Below are 22,651 nucleotides of genomic sequence, written 5' to 3' on the forward strand. Positions count from 1 at the left end.
AAGCCGAGCTGGTGCTCACCACCGGAGAAAATTCCCCAAGGAATGCGCAAAACCCCGAATGGATGCATTTCCGCACACAACGGCTTCCTGTAGCATTATTTGCATATTAAGGAATTGGAAATGAATCGACTCCATGTATGGATCGACACAGAAGGGGAGAGAGCGAGGCTGAAATTTACTTCATTTCCTGCTCATCCAGTGGGCTATGGAATCTAAAAATAGCACCACTCAAGCTACGGACATTTCACGTTCACATTCTAATGGAAGTGCGAAGCGATTTGCACTATTCGTTGCTTCTGTCTGGGGGGCATATTTGGGCAATCAAATGGAAAATGTGCGATCAATGCACCGCCGTACCTTACCCGGAGGAGTTCCACCCTCTCGGTACGTAAATGCGCCAATGATGGATGTCGGCGTCGAAACTGTGCTGCTGTGGTAGGCACTTATCTCTAGGGAAAAACGCCTCAAATTTGCATTCGAATTGAGCAATCATAGAATGTCAAAGAAAGTAGTCCGTAATAATTTTTGTTTTTAGTACATAATTATAACGGCCATTCTTCCCACCTCTTGAAATGTATGCCCAAATTTTTCAATTCATCAGCAAAGTTCTTTAAAATATTCCTCAAATTAAGCTCAACTTAGCACCGAAAAAAAGAGAAAGGTTTAACCATGTTCCATTAAGGTAAAATGTCGATAACAAACAACTCCCCCGAGGTGCAACATTTTAACATCGTTCACATACTCCTCCACGAAATGTCCACGGACACGGACAGCAAGTTTGCAACCGAAGGCAACGAGCCGACGTGTCGCCGGAAACGACACATCCAAATGGATGAGTTGATATGGGTTTTTGCCGTTCCATTCTAATGGCCCGAAACCTATTCGATGCTGATTGACATGCGTGCATTTAGCCTCGGGTCTGCAAAAGCCTTGTGGCATAGAAAAAGAGACACCTTCAGACGAATATGCTAGCACTGCAAGCGATAATGCATTTTACGTCCGGTTCTGTACGCCCATTTGCAGACTCCAGTACTACCAGTTCTTCATTGCTATGTTCTTAGATGGCAACCGTGTTTTTTTTACACTCCCTAACATACATTCGATGGCAAGGTTTCACTGTTAGTCAAGCTGCACAAACCTGTTAAATGGGAGGAACGAAATAACCTTCGGTATGTCACAAGGCCAAGAGCAATCTGTGCGATACGTATGGAAGAATTCACTGTGTGTGGGATTTCTTTTGCGTGAATTACACCAACATTCTGCGAAAAAATGTTAAACGAGTCCGTCAACTAGTGATGCTTCATACACGAGTACTTTGAGAAAATGTTTTTATACAAGTGAAGCATAAAACGTTAAATTTATTCCCGGAAAAGTCATTTGTTCAAGGTATTTATTTTAAGGAAATAAAACCGAAACTAAACCAAAATGCGAGGAATTAAAGAGTGTATTGAGGATCCATAATTTATTGATGTACAAAAGGATTCGTCTAGAGAGCAATGTATAAATTGACGGTGACGATCTCAATGTGGTAACAGAGAACCTTGCTAAGGTGCCGAGCTGCGAAAGCTGATTAGCAGCCTAATTCGCCAAGTGACATAAAAACCTTCTCCAATGTTTCAACCACTTTTACCGTTGTAAAATTCATAAATTTGCATGTCATATAAATGTTCAAGAAATTTGAGAAAGTTGTAATATACTAATTAACTCAATTTGCAACAATTTTTATAAAAATACTATATTTTTATAACGCTACAATAGTTAAAACTCCTGGAGTCCTATAGGAATCGAGTTGGTATCAAATAGATATCCAGGAGAAGTCCTAGAGAAGTCTAGCAGGAGCCAAGAACAAGTTCAGCAATAGTCCTATAAGATACCAATAGGAAATGTAAGAAACGGTACTAGTTATCATCTTTATTCGTGATCATCATCATCTTTAAGCAAGCTTGAAAAAAACAATACCAATTTCTCGATTTATTTTATTTCTTTCGTTCTTACCTTGATGACGTGAGAACTAATAATGAACTAAATTATTCATTCAAAAGAAAACTAAAACAAATACAAAAGGATTCCAAAGGATCAACGCCACTATGAAGAAAAACGTTACACAAAAAAAGGGGTAGCCAAATGATTAAATAATTAATTAAAAACACCCATTAACGATGGCTTGCGATTGTTTGCGCTAATTAAAATGAATGCTACATAAACTCATAATTTAATGTTAGATTGGCCTACAAATGGTTATGATAAACGCAACGCTGCAACACAAAAACACACTCATTAAAATGAATCGTACTCATTAAATGAATTGTTACCGGACGACGCTGGCGGTTTAAAATCTGTCACCCACCGTGACCGCATGCCAGCCATCACGCTTTTGCGTAAGCGCAATAAAAAAAAAAGCAGTACGCCACCAGCGTAAGTTCGGATTAATTAAAACAACAACCAACCTGGACCGACCGGACCAAAACCTTGCGTACTGTGGGTTAGCAAAAATAACGGTGCGCTCATCGAAATAGTAAAACATTGATATATATTTATATGTATTTCATTTGTAAGTATATAATATATAATATGTTCAATAAATTCCACCTGCATATTATTTACAGTTTACGTCACTATAACGCCAATGAAGGGGAGGATAAATTGTGCGCATAACAGGCACCTAATGTATGGGCGATAAAAACGATTACTCTGCTGATTGGGGAGGGCCACATCCATCGACGGCAACGCACACGCACGTTTAAAAAAAGAAGTCAGCATCCAGCAGCACTGTTCCACTTACAGGCAGGATGTTTCGTTGTCCACTATCCCTGGCCAAACAACCAAAAAAAAAAAAACACTCATCGCTTCGATGAAAGCAATTATACCGTAAACTCATTTTTGCACATAACGCTACAAAACAATCCACTCGCTTTGACGAATGACAAAGGGTGGAGATTATCGAAGATATGGACGAAAAAAACAAAACAACAAAAAACAGGCTTATCAACAAGGATTCACGCGCTTGCAACAGCAAACAACGGTGCCGCCATGTTGATATTACATTTGCGATTAAGTTGTGCATAAATTAACACACACCCACACACGAACGTACATCGGTTTATGGTGCGGTCGATAAATCGGTCACTTTTGTGTTGCAACATAACGCATCAATTAAATGGAACCAAACAACAACAACAATTACGAACGAAAAAAAAACACCCCCCAACAATGTCCCGATGCATCAAAGGATCATGCATGTTTTGCTGGTTTATTATTTATTCACCAGTCGCAAACCACCAAACCCGGTCCAAGTTGGCTGGCGATAGTTGTACGATTGTAAGCACGCAGCACTTCGATAAAGTGGCGTTTGAAACGATGCTTTCACACCGCCCATCCCAATGGGTGCTGGGATCATCGATAGAATGAAATGTGCGTCAAGCGTCAAACCACGCACGGATCGCTCTTTGCAACAAAAGCTTGCACGTCAGAACGGTCGGTGCGTGCAATCCATCAAACGGACAGCATCAGTACCGTGTCAGAGGCATCATCCACAGTGACAACGGTAAGAATGTGCGAAGCGTTGTTGCACCATCAACACAAACCATCCAAAAGATGCAAGCATTAAGCAGGACAGTCGGTATTAACGAATCGAATCATGGAGATGCTTCCGAGTTGTTCTTTTTTCTTCCCTATTTTTTGGGGATAACTGACGCGTTTAAGGATACTAATAATGGTCACCTGTACCCGTCGTTAACATCCGTACCTGTTCCCTGCTGGTAAATCAAAGCCCTTGCTTCCGGATAGCATTTATGTATAGTATTCGTGTAGCATAAATATCCATACGTACATCTTACATCGCTTAACGTAACGAGTATGTTGAATTTGATTTTCTTTTCTTTTTGACCCCATTTTGCCCGTGTTCCCGAAGAAGGAAAGCAAACAGGCAGCAGGATCTTGCAGGACAAATTAACGTTGCTAATGCTCCCATCTTCGTATCGCTGTAGTAATTCCCTTGCTTTTAGCACACTTGTCAATGCAGCGCGATATGTACTACCCCTTCGTGCTTATAATTCTGAGAAAAAAACCGAAGTTATTATCTGCTGATTAATTAAATTCCGTTGAGCTTGGATACGTGAGTTGCTTATTAATGATGTGTGTGTGTGAGTGATGTTGTTATTAACTTTGCCCAATCAATTGCATTATGATTATGTTTGCATTTGCTCTATGCAGTTTGTTATTGTATGGTTTTGCTTGCTTAAATCTTATTACTGTTATTAAGTAGCTACACCCCTTTACCGTCCCACCCAAACTCACTTCCACCTTCACCAGTACGCTTATAACGATCATCTTATGTTTTGTGCTGTTATGCTGGAACAATTCCTTAAACTGTTCACTGTGATTGCTGCTAATTGCTATTACCATTGCTTACTTTCGCCTTTGTTCAGCTGAGTGACTCTCTCATCGAAACCGATTTTCAAAGGGGGTTCGTGTCTTGCGGTGGTGCTGCCAACGGAACCATCCCGGCAAACATGTGTGACAGCATCCACCAATGCTAGTAGGTGGGGTCGTTTGTACGTTCCTTGCGACGAAACCCGGCAACTGAAACCGTTTAATTGTCCCGCTTGAACACGCCCTTCGCGTCGGTGCGCACATTTACCGCGTCCGGATTAACGCACGTCGGGATCGCGTTCGACCATTTGCCGTTCTTCAGACACTTCAGCATCTTGGCACCGCGCAGCTCCAGCCCCGCATCGCAGGTGAACGTGATACTTTCACCGATGGAGTAGTAGAACTTTACCGATGACATCCGACCACTGATGGCGGTACCGGGATACGAGCAGGCCTGTACACCTGCAACGTGAGAACAATGCGCAAAGAGAAGGGAAAAGTCATTTCAAACTGCTACAAACAGCATCTAATGTGAATCAAGAATAAAGAACGGAAATTGTCTTCAAATTTAAAGCAAAAAACACACTCACACTTTGGTAAACCACCCGACCAGCGTCCGTTATCCTGGCAAGCGATGATTGGCTGACCCTGCATCATGTACTCCGGATTACAGTTGAACTGTACCACATCACCGGCCCTATACGGTGGAGTTCCCTGAGCGTAACCATTTTGTGGTGCTCCCGGATGGAAACACTGTACCTCTTTAGAATAAATTACACAAATCGTTCGATTCTTGTTAGGATCTTCTGCTTTGGAGGCTTTTAGACAAGATATGATAAAGTTTGGAGCCTTCTCTGGATGTTTTTATCAAGTTGAGGTGGAAAATGTGAAAGAAGATGTGGGATCTTTTCATCTTTGTCCAGCTTTTCCAACGATCTGATAGATGTGCAAGCAATATATAGCTTCAATTTCGATTCCTCCTTTTATATTCCACCTCAACTTGAAAAGACTCGCTCGAGTTATCGCTCAAACCCCCCGCAACGGCACAACTTACCGACACATGACGGAAATGGACCACCCCATTCACCCGTTGGCAAACAGATGGCCTCACTGGGTCCCCTCAACCCATACCCCGGTGGACAGGAGAATGCCGCCCGTCCGCCAACCTCCCGGGACAGGATGGCAACTCGCGGAGCCGACCCATTGCTGCTCGGCTGTATCGGGACCTCGCCACACTCGACGCTCTCGCAGACGGGCAACGGTGCGCTCCAGTTGCCACTCGGCAGACAGCTAATCTCCGGTGTACCGATCAATGCGTTCCCGTTCGTGCAGGAGAACAGCACCCGCGTGCCCATCATCGTTTCACCGGTGCTGGCTGAAAGTCCTCGGCGTACCTGAATTTCGTTACAGTGAACTGCCTGCAGGAGGAATAGATAAAGACGAGTACAGTAATGGAAGACTTTTCCCCGTACAGCGGACATACCTTCACGATCACCTCGACCGTGTGTGTGTGACGGGCTGGTGTGACGCAGGTGAAGCTACCGGAGTCATCTTTCACCGCGTGCATGATACTGATGCGATACTCCAACTGGGGATCGCGACCCTCGTCTGAGCTCCAACCTTCCGGATACTTGCTGCCGATAAAAGCGAGGTGTTCCATGTATTGTAGCCTTTGCGTAAATCCAACCCAACTTCATCCAACCTACCGATAGTCGTGGCTGACGTTCCATTTTGGATTCCCAAACCGACGCATCCACAGACACTCGAGATGCACGGTAGTGCCCGGGTACACGATCAGCTTACCATCGTTGCTCTGCGCAATCGGACCATTCTGGTGGCGTATCAATATGGTTGGGGGTTTTTCCACTGCAAAGGGTCAAGCAGGTTTTCGGTTACAGTGCGCGGTAAAAATGGTTCTGAGGGCCAAAAAAGGCAAAGCTTACTTGCGTAGTCGTTCTCCTGATTCAACCCAAAACAGGATGGCTTTTGGCCACTCCACTCCGAACGAACGCACGTGCGGACGCTGGTACCAATCATGGCGTACTTTCCGATATCAACACATCTTTAAAGAAAATTGTTCGAACATATTTTGTAGTGGAAATATTGTTTAAACCAATACACATTCACATTGCAATATTTATTACCGCATGAAGGGCGAACTTAATTCAAGAAGAAAAACGACTATGAAAGCTAATATATCAATGGAATCTATATCCCATGGATATTTCCATCGTGTCTCAATTTCCCGTTCGATCAGTTCTAAAATAAACTGTATGAACAGTGAAGTAATAAAAACACAATGTGTTTCCTAGAAAAGCCCGCTGAAAATAAGCGCTTTGACTCTAATTTCATCCGATAATATCGCATCTATTCACAGCGCAATTTTTACGTTCAACGTACGCCAAACAAATACGCGCTGTTGGCAGGCCGCCAGCATCAACAGTAGCAGGCCTTGGTTTGCTGGTGCCAAATTTCCAGTTTTAAATTTCCTTCTTCAACAAGGCGCCCCTCCCCCAGTCCCAGCCGGTGGAAAATGCTATTAATTGGAAAATTGACAAATCGTCGCTCCGCACCGAGCTCAGCACGTGGAAAAAAGGCTCGCGCAAAACAAGATTTGGAAAAAATAAAACAGCCTACTGCGCAATAGAAGACCGAAGTGAACGATTCGTTTTCAATTCAATCATGCAATATGATACCTTTTTACACTGGGGGTGGGATTGGGGGTTGGGTCTATCAAATTAAATCGCATTCATTTCCCGCATTCATCAACGGACCGGACCTCGGTGTAGGCGGTGTACACAATCAGCACAGCCCATCGGGCAAAAAGCCAAGCACCTTTTTCAGCATCCAGAAAAGGAAAGTCGAATAGTTTCATACTCGCATACACACCACTCGCTGTAAAAAGGAGGTTGCTTTAAAAAAAAAAAGAGAAAGGGCCACATTTCATTCATTCGAAATTACGAGTTCAACCCAGCTTCAACCGTCACGCAAGCCGTCACGGCATCTTGGCTTCTTAATCAGATAAACTTTTCCGGCATCCGTCGTGCGATGCCGGTGTAGCAAGGACGCTTTCCCATTCTGCCCGTACGTCCGTCAAATGCCATTTTTATGTCGATTAGCAATCGAAGTGTGATGTTTATTCAATCTCGGACACAAAAGTTAACGAACCGTTCACCGTTGCTTCTCGCTTTGGTGGAAGATTTTTGCTTGAAAAGGAGAGCGCGTGCACGAGTGCGGGATGAAATGGGCTACTTCGATTTAAAGGATGCGACCGAAGGGAAATCGAAAGCCACTCATAAGCACTCAACAAAAATCGTCCATTCCAATTTGAGCCGCTGAGAAGGGAGAGTAGCTCTGGAACTCGCGCTTTACAACGCAACTTCCCAATGTACTTCAAACCTTAAGTTACTTCATTACGCACTTTTCCACGTTCCGAAATTTTGCTTCAAGTTGAAGAAAATGTTGCTCCAGCAAAGAAAAAAAAAGGAAATAAATAGTCACATCATTACAATGAGCTGCGGGACGGAGAACAAATCTTGAAGAGCACTCGGCGGGGCAGAAAAGCTCTTACTAACAACCCCCCCCTAACCGAAGGCGGAAGGCGAATCACTTTATTCGATAATGGTAATGGCAATGGGTGGTTGAAAAACAACATGAAGGCGTCACCATCGAGACGGATCGAGACCAAGCAAGTACGCGCCCATCCCCGCCACGAACGATCACAATTGCGCCGAGCGCGGCTGCAGAGCCACTGATAAGGAGCGTGCAGGGAGTGAGAGCACACCAGCTGCAAAACGTTTGATCCTGTTGCAAACCGCACACCGGAACGATGGCCGCTGCTTTCGTTGGTCAGAGTGTTTAAAATTTAGTTCTGAACAACAAAAATATTCGTCCGAAACGACAAAAAAATGGCGTTCCGCTTTTTCGGGGGATAAAAGTTTGCACAAATGAACGCACTAACGAACTGTATTCGTACTCGGGGAACAGGTGGGCACAACATCAAATGAATGTCATCTATCCTGTTAAAGTTATGCTTTTTTTCGCTTTTTTTCCTGGAAAACTGTGAAAAATTCGTTTCATCTTTTCATACTGAAGTTGCTGGATGTTTGCCCAAGTGTCCATATTGGGTGCAGAGTTAATTAAATCATACACTAGGGCGATTGCGTGGTTCGTGGCAGAAAAAAGCGTGCTTGCCCACTTGAATGAGTATTTTTGATTATGACTCCTGTTGGAGGATCCATTGTGGTGGTAGAATGAAATTATCGCATGGGCTATTACTTCACTTAAGAGCAATCTCCAATTCCCACTGATTTTGTCCAACAAGCACAATCAAACACGCCCATAGTTCTTGGACAGCCTGGTCTATTGAAAAATTCAATTGGTTTTCCGGGTGTTATCCCACTTCCCGTTAGGTTCCCAACACCGGAAAATATCCCCGGATCAGCGTAGCCATTTTCCAGTATCAATCCGTACGGCACAACTAACGCAACTGGAACTCGTCCCGGTGGAATTCCATTTTTTTAAACACAAGAGGTCCTCGCACATTCGTGCACTGTACAGTCATCACTTCAGCAGAGATTTCGCATCGAGTACGGCCGGAAGCAAACTCCCGGTCCAGGGAACCAGTGTGCTACTCCAAAAACGTTACTGTACCAGGGTTTTCCCGAACTTCAGCAACGCCCCAACTGTGCCCGGTGCTCAATTAGAGTACGAAAAATTAATCCAATCCGTCTACCAGACACGAGCAGGAGGAGGAGGAGTGGCCGAGTGCGGGAAAGTGAAACGGAACGGGAAATTTGGGTGAAAAATTTGCATCGAAAATCACTCCAGCCTGGTGGGCGAGGTTTGGTTGGCGCATAGACCGCTTGGTCTATTCGATTTGGAGTGGTTCGAGCGAGCGGTAGTGAAGGACCTGCCTGTAACAACAATGAACAGCAAGTGAAGTGATTGCTCAGTGTGGAATTAATACGATTTTCCTGGCCCAGCATCCCAGCAGCGGGAAGGCGAATAACAAAAGCACATACACCAGCGGTGGAAATTCGTTATACCAACTATAAAATAGTTAAACTTTTCGGTGCGCCAACGTTGCCATGGATGAAGTGCACGAAAAGATGAAGAATTTTTTAATTAATTCCGACACGAGTGGCATCGAGCTGGGCGAGTTTCTAGCGAACCAGCGATACCCCACACCCATTATCGCACCGTATCTTACGCTGGTTCCACCGGGCAGCGGCCACTGGCTACGGCAACGTTTGGCCAACCGAGGGAAAGCGGTACCGCTGCTGGTGCTGCTGGTGCTGGCCGTGCTCTTCGCAGCGACCCTGTGCACCGTGGGCGACCGCACGGCTGTCGGAGTACGGCGGTGGCCACTGCTGGCAACGTTGTTTGCAAATGAAGATGTAAATGAGAAATGGAATTAATTTCGCGTAATGAACGGTTCTCGCGTGTTTACATATTTTCGTGGAACCGCTTTTTCTGTTTGAAGTGCGCACCACGAGCTTCACTTTACGTTTCTAACCTCCGCTCCCCCAAAAATGGTGTCCTCGTTTCGGTGAAAAATGAATCAAAAGTGATTCTTTTTTTCCTCTTTCTCTCTCTCTCTCTCTCTCTCTTTCTTTCTCTCTTTCTCTCTCTCTCTTTCTCAACGTTTATTTCCAGTGCATTTTAACTATGCCGGCGCAGTTGCAAAAAGCATTCCGACCACCGGAAAGCTGTGGCTTCTGCCGGGCAGTTCACGGAACCATCCCACGGCTGTCCGGCGTACGTCCGGTGGAGTTTGCCCGTGAGTACGCGTACCGTGGTGGACCGGTGATTGTGACGGATGCCACCACCAACTGGACTGCGGTGGAACACTTCGACTATTGGTTCTTTAAGCGTGTGTACGAGACGCACGGCAGTGGCCCGAAAGCGGAACGCTGCCAGTTTTTCCCCTACAAGACCGGGTTGCGTGACATACGGGAGGCGTTATCGTTGCCGGAAGCGCGCGTACGGTACGACCCAGGCACGGAACCGTGGTACTTCGGGTGGAGCAACTGTGATCCGGCGATAGTGCGGGTGCTGCGGGAGCACTATCAGCGTCCGTACTTTCTGCCGGCCGACTCGGAAAACAGTGCCATCGATTGGGTGTTTATGGGTGGACCAGGACTCGGTGCACACATGCATGTGAGTGGCTCAACTGCAGCTCTTAAAACAGTCCTTAAAAGATGGTCCAAAAATCAAGCATTCACCTTCATACCTTCTCAACAAATTCTTTTCACAGGTCGACAATGTCCGCCTTCCCTCGTGGCAAGCTCAGCTGAAAGGTGCCAAGGAATGGATTCTTGCACCACCACCGGAGTGTTTCTACCAGTGCGAATTCCTGTCCGTCGTTGTACAAACTGGAGAGACAAGTATGTACGCTACAGAAATATTTAGGCAACATTTTATCTCAATTCCCCATACTCTTGTGCATTCCTTCGCGTAGTTGTGCTGGACACTAACAAATGGTACCACAAAACGAATGTCCTGCCCGGTCCGATCAGCATCACCGTGGGAGCCGAATACGATTAAGCTGCAGTGGTCACTTACCGCGATATGATTGTCGTCCCCGGTGGGAATTCCACAATATCCTCCCGTATTTCCAGATCGTTGTAAAAGCTGACCACGTGCGGTTCATTGTTGCGGAACATGCACGACCCATTCGCTGACGGCAGCCGGTGAAACAGTGGATCATCATCATCTACAAAAGCATACATATTGCTATCGTTGTTTTTCGTGTGATTCAAATAATAATAATAAACTGTACTGGTTAATGTGCGTACCGCAATTCATAGACCGTCCGATCCATTGCCCATCTTCGCAGATTATTTTCCACGTTGTCTGCTCGCCCGTGATCGATGCGATACAATCGAACGTTATCTCCGTACCGGATGGGAAGCCTTCGTCACTGCCCTCGTCCATCTGTTCGCCGTTCTTGTACACCAGCGAGCCATGGATCTTCCCGGGCGGACCACACTCACGGCCATCGTTTTCATCCTCGGACGACGTTACGTTGTTGCCATCGAGCACGATGATCGAGCTGCTGTCATCGTCGCGAGATTTGCGGGACGAAATGTACCCACAGTTGATCGTTTCCGGCGTAAGGGAACCGAGAGCACAATCTGGCGTCGAAGTAAAGAAGTCGCAGAAGTTTGCAGAAGTGTATAACAATTGTGGACAATAGTGATTGCTTACCCATCTGCACGGACGATGCACTTCCCATGCCACTCTCACACTGGATCATCACCGAACTTCCGTGCGCAATAGTCAGTCCTGCGCGATATCCTCCCTGAAATTGACAGCCAGGATCGCTTGTTTTAAATACATTTTAGCTTAAAATACAGTGAAGATTCACTAGAAGTCCTCCTACCTGATACATTGCATGCATAATCGGTGGCAGTACGCAGGGTGCGGGCAAACATTCCGGCAGTGAACTGACTGCCCACTCACCATTCCAGCAGCGCAGATTTGAAGGACCCTGTAGGATAGGAAGGATAGGATTAAAACACATCTAACGACCCCTCTTGAAGGTATTCAGCAAAAACCCAGCCACAAACCTGCGTGTTGTATCCGTGGTCACATTGGAAGTTAATCATCTTCCCATTCTCGATCATCTCCATCGGTGTCAGGGAAGCGGTGGTCGGACGCACTGCATCAAGCGTCGTCAGATCCACCGAAGCATCGTAGTACTTACCGTGTTCGGTCGATGGCACCAAGCAGGGCTCTGCGGATAGCAAAGAGTCAACAGTCAGTACGCCACCCATCCCACTTCCGACGCCTCACTCACTCATGCTGCACGTTGGCTTGGTGGGTTTCCATCGACCCCGCACACACTTGGCGGTCGCGTTCGGGTTGACAATGTTCGACACGTAGCCCTTCGTGCAGGTCACCCGCACAATCGTACCGGGGCCAAACGTTTCGTTCGGATCCTTGCCGGGTCGTACGATCTCCAGCTGGGCGTACGGTTCACTCGCCAACGGTTCACACGGTCCCTTAAACTTCACCTTCCGCGCCGGATCCATGCTGTCCACGTCGGTCTGATTCAGCGCCTTCCGGTTCGCCTTCTGGCCCCGCTTCGTTTCCTCCATCGAGCTGCCAGCGTCGCGCGTGTCCCGCTTCCGTCTGATGATCTGCGACTGGAGCTTCTCCATCAGCGCGAACGGGTTCTCCTCCACCGGTGGTTCCGTTCGGTTGCGGCCCCGGTACTGGGTCGCACGGTACTGGTTCCCTTCGTTCCGATGGCTAGGCGTCACCTCCGAAGCGAACTGCCAGCTCGTATGATACCGCCCGGTCAGTGGCGGCGGGAAGTAGTTGCTGTAGATGTCGTTCTCGTTCAGATGATCCGTGGTGCGGTTGCTTTCGGTGCTCTCGACAAAGTCCAACCGGTAGCGCGACTGTTCGTTAATATCCGGCACCGTAATCGGTGGCGGAAGCTTCGGTTTGCGCGCCTTACCCTGCTTGCCCTTGTGTGGCCGAGGCCGTCGCGTTGCGGTCGGTGAGGGAACGGACGTCCCGGCCAACTGTCCCGGTTCCGGCTCGCGCCCATTCTGCATGCCCCGGTTGCGACTTACCGGATCCGACTCCGGATACGAATGCCAGCGGCCGTCCTGCACGTGAATGTCGTCGTGTGTCGGCAGCGTTCGTGCCTTGTTAAACCCAAGCAGATTCTGCACATAGTTGCGATACCTTGCCTTTATCCGCTCGTAGTACTTGCTGTACGCTTTGTCCACATCCGACAGCTCTCGGCGCTCCCGTACCATTGCGCTGCGGAAAGCGCTTCTCAGCATTGCGTGCCGGTTCGCCTCGACGCTACGCTTCGCCCGAAACCGCTGAAAGTCGTCGAACGTGTAGTGGCGCTTGGCAGGGATCTGGCCCCGGTACGGTGAGGCAGCGGCACGCTTCACTATCTCATGCTGCTGATACGCGTCGTGCTCCTCGAGCTTACGCTGCAGATACCGGTAATGCTGCTTCAGCTGGTTCGATCGGTGGAACCGCATACGGAGATCCAACGATCGGCGTCGACGGTTCCAGCGCAACCGTGGATGCTGACCGGGCGTACAGATCGGCAACTCGGTCGGGCTCCACTTGCCACCGATGCAGGTCGCTCCGGGTGGTCCCGTCTCGATCACGTAACCCTTGTCACACTCGTACATGATTTGCTTGTTGTTGATCACCTTCCGCACGTACGGCCGGTAGTCGTACAGCCCCATGTTGCCCACCAGCAACACCTTCCCGTTGGGGATGTAGCCCGGAAACTGGCAGTACACCTCCGTACACTGCGGCATCTCACCGGTCCAATTACCGAACGAGCAGATCAGCACGTAGTTGTTCGGATCCGGGATGGGTTTTCCACCCGGTGCGGTCAGGTTATACCCATCCTTGCACTTGAACCTCGCCCGCATCCCGTGCTCCGTTTTCGGGGCCAACACCATCCCGAACTTGGGCGGTTTGGGCATGGTCTTACAGCGTGCCGGTGCACAGCGCGGTATCACGCTCCACGTGCCATTGTTACACGTCGGCGGCGATAGGGACGAGAACGGGAACTCGTAGTGCTCGTCGCACATTACCTCCAGCACCGTGCCGTGTTTCACCTTCGAGCTGCTACCGCTCGTCGGCACCACGGTCGTCGCGTTCACATCGATGTCGAACTCGATCGGGATGACCTGCCCCTGGGAGATGGACGGTACGACGCACGGTGCCAAACACTGCGGCAACGGGTAGCGCCAACGCCCATCAATCTGACACACCGAGGACGTGTTCCCGACCAGCAACATCTCCGGATGGCAGCGGAATATAATGCTCGCCCCCAGCCCGGTGCCACTTTCGATGTTTTCCAGCCAACCGTTGTACAGTGTGCCCGGATGGCCACAGTTGATTTCTAGCGAGATGACATACATCGGTTAGAGGTAGACCTAGGCGGAAGACTTTCCAATCGCGGTTACGTACCCTTGCAGGCTGGAAGCGTTCCGGTCCAGCGCTTGTCGGCACCACAACGACGGGAACTTTCGCCGACCAGCGTGTATCCGTAGCGGCACTCGTAACTAACCACGGAGTTATAGGAGGTGCTCGTGTAAATGGCCTTGCCGTTTCTCGGATTCTCCGGCGATGGACACTGTACCGAAGTCACGACTGAAATGTAAACAATTGTGTGGTTTAGTAGATCTTGCCCAATAAGGATCTGTTATACTCTGTTAGCACATCTGTTATACTCCACCTGTGCGAACTCTGTTCTACAAACGTAAAAGTTGTTTAATTTCTTTCCGATCTTTAGCCCCATCTGTGTGTTAACAACAAACATCTCAAGCAATAGTAGCAACAGAACGAAAACCGAAACAACCTACATACTACGGATGAATGAAATAGGAGAAGAAGGTGTGCGTATTCTACAGGTAAAATGCATGCGGTGGTGGACGTTGTTAGCTGTTAGCACCGGGTGGAAGGTCCTTTCACAGAAGCTTCTACCACCGTACCGCATGACTTATGAGCGCTTTCCAAACGGTTCATGTCCTCAAGCGAGTCTTCTGTCCTCCCTTTCGATCGTGCTATGTCGCGCGCTTCACTACGTCCTAACCTCAAACGCGTGTCATCCCGTGTTTTTTTGTTGTTGTTGCTGGGGAGTTTACAGGGAAACCACATAAATGCCACCACCGCCAATCGCTAATACCCGTACAAATCGCTTCATTTTGTTTAACACCTTCTTCTACCGTTTCATTGCCCTGGTAAAACAGAAAAGAGCGACAATAACCAAAAAGCACCATTAAAACGGAAGCATCGCTGCTTGCCTCGGCATTATGCAAAACCCCGGGAAATGAGAAATAAAACTCAAAATGACACAACAACACAAAACCATTACTGATAAGCAAAACATAAGGAACATAACTACCGGAAACCCCCTCGGTACCGGAAACTGGTACAAGTGATTAAAGCTTCGCCCCGTCAATCTTCACAACATAAAACTAAGCAACCCGGCCATCCCATCTTCTCACGTTCCTTAACCCACCACCCCCACCCCTTTGTTTTATTCGCGTTTTTTTTTTTTTCGCTGTCGTTGTTGTTGCTGTTGTTCGTACAAACAGGGTTAAACAAAATGAAACGAAATGAAACAAGTATTAGAGATTGCGGCAATGAATTTATTCAAGAAATAAACGTCACACTTGAGTACAATTTTAATCGCGTGCCAAGACTTATGTGACAGTTTGATGCGAGTTCCATCCCCCTTTGCTGTCCCATCCGTTCCGCCCTGACCTCTCGTCCCTCGCACACTTCAAACCTTCAACCCCCCACCCCATCAACAGGGTGCTTTTCTTTCATGATCCATTAAATCTCAACCCCTCTACACTTGACGTGTAAACACGCACACACACAGACTCTAGTAACGTCAAAGTGAGACACTCTATTCTACTGGGCCTGGTTTTTGCTCTGTTCTTCTTCGCTGCGTAAATATTTGCGTTAATATATGTCACCGTCTGTCCTTTCCTGCTTTTGTCCCAACCTCCTGCTTGATGCTCCGATAAAATCCTAACCCACATACGCCACAAAAAAGCAATGCAATAAGTACGGTGTTGAATGTGAAATGATTGTGAGGAAGCACAGCCACGCCGTGCCGACAGTTTTTGGCTAATTTTAAAGGAGCGTCCAGACTGTAGACCATAACAGTTATACGTAACAAAATTTTGTTATGTTATACTTGTTACGCGTAACAAAAACAGAATAGCGAAATGTTGAATCCGTACCGTAACATATGCTCGAATTTAGCAAATTCGAGTTGTTTTGCACCGGAAACAATTTTTAAACATTGGCGGTTGATCTAAGCACGGAATTAAACTTTTTCCCATGGTCTTTGTTGCCTAAATAATGTATTTCAGCAATAAAATAGATTCTTGTTACGCTACGCGGGGGATTTTGCGTCCACACTTGTTACGGTCCGTTCAGTGTTGCCAAATCATCCTAAAACGCAATTTTATGTCAATTTGGTTGCCAGAAACGCCGATTTTCTGCTCGAAAACCATTCGAGCGTATGTTACGCTTACAGTCTGGACGCTCCTTAAGAGTGATAAATTTCGGGGTTGTACGCTTCCCTTTACTGCCATGCGGTAGTGCCCCTTATCTGCACCCTACACACACTGCTGGGTAAGTTATGATACTGTTGTTTGTTGTTTTTGCTGGTCATTTTAATGTACTAAAAACTGCACCCGCCACCTGCACCACCCTGTGATAGGACACGCGCAACGAGCTCAGAATCGTGTCGCGTACATTCCACGAGGGGGTACGAGTCAAAGAGTCATCAACATCGGTAGGACATTTCATTAATCTTCAGGTGAGTACGTGTGTGTGTGTGTTTGTGTGTGTCAGTAGGGGCACTATACACTGTCCTTATCATTGGCCAAGTGTGTCAAAGCTACACGACTAGTAATGGGATTTTTTTCTGGTAAGCTCCGAGCTACTACGCGATGATCGAACGAACTGAATCACGGCCCTAGCGTACTTGGACCCTCTGGTTCCAACTTTTTGTTTGGGTTTCCATTACGAGTGTATCTTAGTCAGCCGCGGGTAGCGCTTAGTAGTTTGCAGCATTCAATGATGGGTTAGTTAGTAGAGGAAGGAAAAAGAAACACAGGTGCACGAAATGTTAGTACATGCGGAAGTACATTTGGCATGAAACTCATAACAGGAAGTAGAGGGCGATCTTCGGCAGTTTAGCATTGTTTCACATTCAAGCACAGTTTTCAAAAGGGATTCGCAAGCTACTTACGAACACAGGTCGGCAATTCCTTGGGTGTCCACGATCCATCCGCCTGACAGTAGCGCTCAGCACGTCCTACCAGCTCGTATCCTTCGCCACAGTGGTACGTTACCTTGCCACCAAACGTGTAGCTCTCCCCGGCATGCCAGCCATGGGCCGGATCCGGTGGCTGTCCACAGGAACGGGCTGGAAACCGTTTACCAAAAAAAAAAAAACACACTCAATGAGCGCCTCTCAACGCCAACGACTCCCGACATCGGCTACTTACGTTCGCAGGAAATGTCCGGTCCATACCAGCTTGCCTGTCCATCTACCGCCAAGCATTTGGCACGGGGAAACCCGGCCGTAGCATATCCCGTGTGGCAGTGGTACTGAACGGTGGAGTCGAGATCAAACGTGGCCTGTTCCGGGAGGGCCGAATGTCTTGCGTGCTCGATGGTCGGTGGCTCCAAACAGTAGACTGCGTGGAATAGTTCAATTTGAGTAGCTTCAAAACCACTTCGAAGGCCAGAATGGCCAATTACTTACTGTTCTGCTTGCACACCGGTTCACTGCCCGCCCAGCTCCCATCCGCCTGGCAGAGCCGGCTCTGCAGCCCAACCACGTGGTACCCATGGGGACAGGTGTAGGTGGCGCGCGATCCAAAATGTTTGCCGGACAGTGTTACCGAGCCCAGGCTCGGTTGCGTCAGATCCGGACACTCCCGGTCCGGTTTGATGCAGGACATACCGCACGCCCCATCACACAGACACTTCTTCTTCTTGCTCTTGCAGTCCTCATCCGACGAACATTTGCGCAAACACTTTTGACCCTGCAGGGATGGGGTCCGCGGATGGGGTGAGAAACGGATGACACACACATGTACACATGATCCGGCGGTACTTACCAGCAGCGTGGCCTGTTCCTCGTCCCGCGGACATTCGGTCGAGGGTGAATTCCTGGGATTCTTGTAGACTCGCCCATCGTCATCCGCTTCGGACGATTCCTCATCCTCGTCCCACTCGGAATCGTTCTCGTCGTCCGCCTCGGTGACGGCTGCGGTCGGCACACAGTACACTGGGGACGCAATGTGAAGAATGCAGATATACAATATAAATATTTCCTCCACACGGACTACAGGTACATCATTGAACAGCGACGCGGCAAGACGGACTCGGTGAGTTCTGGCCGCGTTCCAACGCAATGTTGTCATTGTTTTGTACGGCAAGTGCGATACACCCTCGCGTGTACTTATTTTAAGTTTCCCGTTCCGCTTCGAGTGAACCCGCCCGAATTCGTGGAAGGTACTCGAGAGTGGGATTTCTGAGGTGGAAATAATGAAATTCCTCCACATTGGCAACTAAATAGCGAGTCTTACAAACTGATCGGTGGATGCTTGTTTACGCCACCGGTCACATACATCCGATGCCATCTCAACACGTGAGAGTTCTATTTTTGGAGGTCCTTCCCCCCCTTACGAGAGGCTTATTGTTGGTGTTGTAACCGTCAGAATTCTACACTCTGTACGTGTACTTACAATTGTTCAACGATGGCAAACCAACCAACCCAAAAAAAACCCTTCAATTTCCGCATTCGTCCACCGGTTTGCGAATAGCGAAAAGCAACAAAACGATCATAAATCGTCATTTCGGTATCGGATCGGTAACACGGATCGGTAACGTACGGCGCAGCTGGTTTCCTCTCCTTATCAGTCGCGGTCGAAAACGAGTCCACGGTGCGTTAAAAATGTCACGCCATCTCGTGTCCCGTAACGGGTGTGACATACCGGGCCGGCGGCTAAAAAAAGCCATCCACGAGCGATGGCGTGTGTGTGTGTGTGTGTGTGTGTGTGTGTGTGTGTGTGTGTGTGTGTGTGTGTGGCCGTACCGAGTGTGGCCCAGACACGATGTCTGGTGCAGTCTGCGAACGGAAAAGCCAACTATGTCCAACCGGCCCAGACCAGCCGTAGTTGCCGTACTTCCGCTGGCTTTTACGCACCCCGGCAAACACGGCCCACCAGAGGTGGGGGGGGGGGAGAGAGAGTGGTCTACCGATCGTACGATCGTTGTCTGCGCCTACGAGACTTGTTGGAGCCATTGCACTGGTGGGTCGCGCGATTGCATTCACCAGCTGCTGCGTTGCCGAACAAGCTGACAATGCAGGAAGAGAGAACGAGAGAGAGAGAGAGAAAGAGAGAGTGAGAGAGAGCGAGATCGCAGCACCGAAACACCGGGGGCGCGCAAGATTTCGCGACCGCAAATCCCGAAATAACCAACCCCCCGGGTGTGTGGCGTGGCGTACGTTGTGCACCAGCGCTTTGCTAGACCGTGACGAAAGCCTACGCGAAAGACGCGCGCGCAGACACACAAACACACTGTCGGGCCAATTTGGCAGACATCGTGGCTAGACGGTGCACGAAAAGACAGGGCACAGACAGACAGACAGTCAGACACAGCCATCTCCAATAACCTCCCCGTCATCCGCCGCAGGACATGTGGAGTTGTTTGATCGTCGTACTGGGAGCGACCCCACGCAAGGGGTGGGGAATGGGGCATGCGACACTTTGTTGGCGGATCGGTCGCGCAAATTGCAGTGCTGCGACGATTTAGTTGAGCGGTTATGACACAGAAATATCTACTTAAGGTTAGTTAACAGATCCTGTGCGGCGCGCAACACCCTACACGGAAGGGCGACGAACGTACCACGATGCACACACCGATGACAAATGCCGGACCGATTACGTGCACTTGGAGGGGGGGGGGGGGGGGGAGGGTTTTGCTTTTGGATTCGTGACACCGGGCATGGCTGTGGCGGCAGAATCGGGCCCGTGCTTCACCCCGTGCGCCCTGTGCCGGGCTGAACGGTGAGGGCTATTTTTGTAGGGCAAAGCGTGTAGCAAAGTGCACGAAAACAAAACGCACGCGCTCCCGGTCGATTGGTTTGACCGGAAAGGTCACTAACTCGTTTATTGCCGCCAGGTGAACTGAGCCGTACCGTGCAGGGAGTGCAGTCGCACTCGTGTCTGCGTATGAGTCAGGTCGCATGTTGCATGAGCCACAAATCGTTCGGGCTGTTGTTTTTCCACTGTTATACTGACTTATATAACGTTAAGTAACGTTGGGGGTTTAGTCTTCTGCAAAGTATTTGGCACTGCTTAACTTACTACAGCTTAACTTCACTACTGCTTAACTTCACTACTAGAACTAGAACTAGAAGAAATTTCAACTGTTATACTGACTTATATAACGTTCAGTAACTTGGGATTTTAGTCTTGCAGAAAGTATTTACCACAACTTAACTTAAAGGATCTACGTATTTTGAAGAAGTATTCAGTAGTACTTATAGGAATTCACTACTGGAACTTATAGAAATTTCTACTGTTATACTGATATATATAACGCTAAGTAACGTTGGGGTTTTAGACTTGCAGAAAGCATTTATCACAGCTTAACTTGCAGGAACTTGTTAGTTTGAAGAAGTATTCAGAATAATTTACAAAAATTGACTTAAAATAGGTAATTTATTACTATACAGGAAAGAATTCGTACTGCATTCGATTCCTGATACCGTATAACACTATTCCAATGGTTCAGGAATTCAAGAATCTTGTACATCCAACCTTCAACTTCAAAAATTCTTGACTACTCCTGAATCACAAATCTTGCTGCATTCGATTCCTGATTCTACATTCAACGATTCCTGATGGACATTCCACTTTCGACAAATATTCGCCACCTTCGCACGCACACCTGATGAAACAAAACGCGACATTCATAAAGATGTAAACATTTCAAAATCAGCTGTCCGGACCGTCGGGATGGGCAGAGCAATAGTTTGCGAGCGAAACCCTATCCGCCCTATCCGGTCCGGATGTGCCGCACGTGAGAGAACACGTGAGAGCCGTCCGTTCGCTCACCGATACACACTCCGAAGGGGCGCGTTGGAGCACTTACACACGCACGCACACTGCTGGTTGGCTGGGTGGCAAAAACAAAATAAATGGAGAAAAAAGGCTCCCCAACAGGAACGACCTTCCGGGTGTACTGGTCCCGAATGCGACCCGAACTCCCGTACCGTGTGACCGATAAGGGAGAGTGCGCTGCTAGTACATCACTCCGTCTCCATTTGAGCTATGGTTGGGTGAAAATGCGCGGAGAAAAGGAGCTCCGCACGCCTGGGCCATGGAAGATGGAGGGAGGTTTGGGGGGCAACGGATATGTCACAGGATATGCGAGTGTGGTGCTGTAATCTGGCTTGTTCTGGAATGTCACTTTTTTTTTCTCCCGCTGCACTGGTTTGTCATATCGGGTATGTTAAGGTCATGGCCTGGTTTGGAAAAACTGTGGAGACTTTAGCACGAGAAAAAATCCCCCCCTACTACACGCTTGACACTGTTGACCGTATGTCGAATACTCGTGACCCAACGGAAGACACCACCGAGACACACCACCGAGTGGCCACTCTGGGACGAGCGCGTTCCCGCAAAGGAACTTGGCCACCGATTGCCGAAGAAAAGGCTCACCCGTTTTCACCAATATGGCTGACAGGAGCAGCCAGCAGAGAAGGTTTTTCCTCAGCAGCAGCATCTTCGCTTCTTCGCCGTTCGCGCCCGTGTGTAACACTCGTACGTACAAAAATTCGCCTGTCGAAACTTGCGTGTCAGCCGATGCACAATTTCATGTGGGGAATGGCCACTTTTGCGACCTTTTTGCAACCTTGCAACACCCTAACCGCACATGATACAGCAGCTCGCAGCAACCAGCGGGATCGATTTTCCACCAAACACAGCTTCCGGGGACAGAGAAACACACACACCAAGTAGGCACTGCACTGCTGGCGGGCTGCAGCTTCCACTTGGCAGGGTACTTGCGCCCGTACTTTGTACAATCGCGTTGTGGGGTGTGCGTTTTTTTTTTTCTTTTCTTTTCTTTGTTCGCTTTTCACTTCCTTTCTTTCACTTTTCGCTGCCTCTCTGGTGGTGCTTCTCTTGCCTTGGACGGCGCAAAGCAGCAAACACTACGCCCGAGAGTTACACACTTCCACTCGCGAACAGTGTCGGGTCGATTCTCACGCGAACGATTTCACAACGCTCGGTCGCCCGTGTGTTCTGGTCCCGTGTGGCTGATCCGATCCTGCCAGTGTTATGCCAGCGCTTCCTGCTTCCTGCCACCACCGAACCACCCCGTTTGGCGTAGTGCTTTCAATTGAACTGTTTTCATGTTACTGTTTTGCCAGCAGCCTTTTGTCACACGGAGCGGAATTATTTTGGCAAAAAAAGAGAGCGCGCTCAGCGATATTGGTTAGAACATCTTTGACCGCTCACTGCCGAGTGTAGTGAGTTTGTTGCAGTAAATCGTTGGGGGTGGTTGCTTTCCTTTTAGTTTTTTTTCTTGTTCGACAACTTAGCGAACGCTTGGAAAACGCTTTGATTTGTCAGTTTAGTAGCTGTGGCGAACGTGAAGTAATTATTTCACTAACAATATTTGTTTAAAATGAATAAACAATTTGTAATTTTTTCTCTCAACTGCCATCGTTACACGT

At 48.2% G+C, this 22,651-nt stretch overlaps 2 protein-coding genes across 2 annotated transcripts; one reads left to right on the forward strand and one right to left on the reverse strand.

Moving 5' to 3' along the window:
• Positions 1 to 3,685: 3,685 nt before the first annotated feature.
• Positions 3,686 to 22,374, reverse strand: LOC128301600 (uncharacterized). Its single transcript, XM_053038169.1, has 18 exons — positions 21,633 to 22,374; positions 18,018 to 18,187; positions 17,660 to 17,942; positions 17,400 to 17,591; positions 17,141 to 17,317; positions 14,335 to 14,517; positions 12,176 to 14,266; positions 11,946 to 12,112; positions 11,759 to 11,866; positions 11,584 to 11,677; positions 11,172 to 11,510; positions 10,939 to 11,089; positions 6,315 to 6,433; positions 6,078 to 6,237; positions 5,855 to 6,005; positions 5,426 to 5,789; positions 4,962 to 5,132; positions 3,686 to 4,833 (listed from the first exon to the last, which is right to left on the reverse strand). Exons 1-18 carry the CDS (start codon positions 21,694 to 21,696, stop codon positions 4,592 to 4,594), a joined length of 5,226 nt encoding a protein of 1,741 aa, XP_052894129.1. The 5' UTR covers positions 21,697 to 22,374; the 3' UTR covers positions 3,686 to 4,591.
• Positions 9,462 to 11,027, forward strand: LOC128301601 (uncharacterized). The gene is made up of 4 exons (XM_053038170.1): positions 9,462 to 9,770; positions 10,030 to 10,533; positions 10,631 to 10,760; positions 10,835 to 11,027. Exons 1-4 carry the CDS (start codon positions 9,462 to 9,464, stop codon positions 10,918 to 10,920), a joined length of 1,029 nt encoding a protein of 342 aa, XP_052894130.1. The 3' UTR covers positions 10,921 to 11,027.
• Positions 22,375 to 22,651: the final 277 nt, after the last annotated feature.

The sequence above is a fragment of the Anopheles moucheti genome, chromosome 3 (genome assembly GCF_943734755.1).
Source record: "Anopheles moucheti chromosome 3, idAnoMoucSN_F20_07, whole genome shotgun sequence".
NCBI classification, from domain to species: domain Eukaryota; kingdom Metazoa; phylum Arthropoda; class Insecta; order Diptera; family Culicidae; genus Anopheles; species Anopheles moucheti.

Coding starts and splice junctions, on each gene's coding strand:
- LOC128301601 (XM_053038170.1), top strand. CDS start 9,462: ATGGATGAAGTGCACGAAAAGATGAAGAATTTTTTAATTAATTCCGAC. Junction 10,534..10,630: donor GACTCGGTGCACACATGCAT/GTGAGTGGCTCA, acceptor TTCTTTTCACAG/GTCGACAATGTCCGCCTTCC. Junction 10,761..10,834: donor TGTACAAACTGGAGAGACAA/GTATGTACGCTA, acceptor TCCTTCGCGTAG/TTGTGCTGGACACTAACAAA.
- LOC128301600 (XM_053038169.1), bottom strand. CDS start 21,696: ATGCTGCTGCTGAGGAAAAACCTTCTCTGCTGGCTGCTCCTGTCAGCC. Junction 17,592..17,659: donor ACCGGTGTGCAAGCAGAACA/GTAAGTAATTGG, acceptor TATTCCACGCAG/TCTACTGTTTGGAGCCACCG. Junction 14,267..14,334: donor AACGCTTCCAGCCTGCAAGG/GTACGTAACCGC, acceptor TCATCTCGCTAG/AAATCAACTGTGGCCATCCG.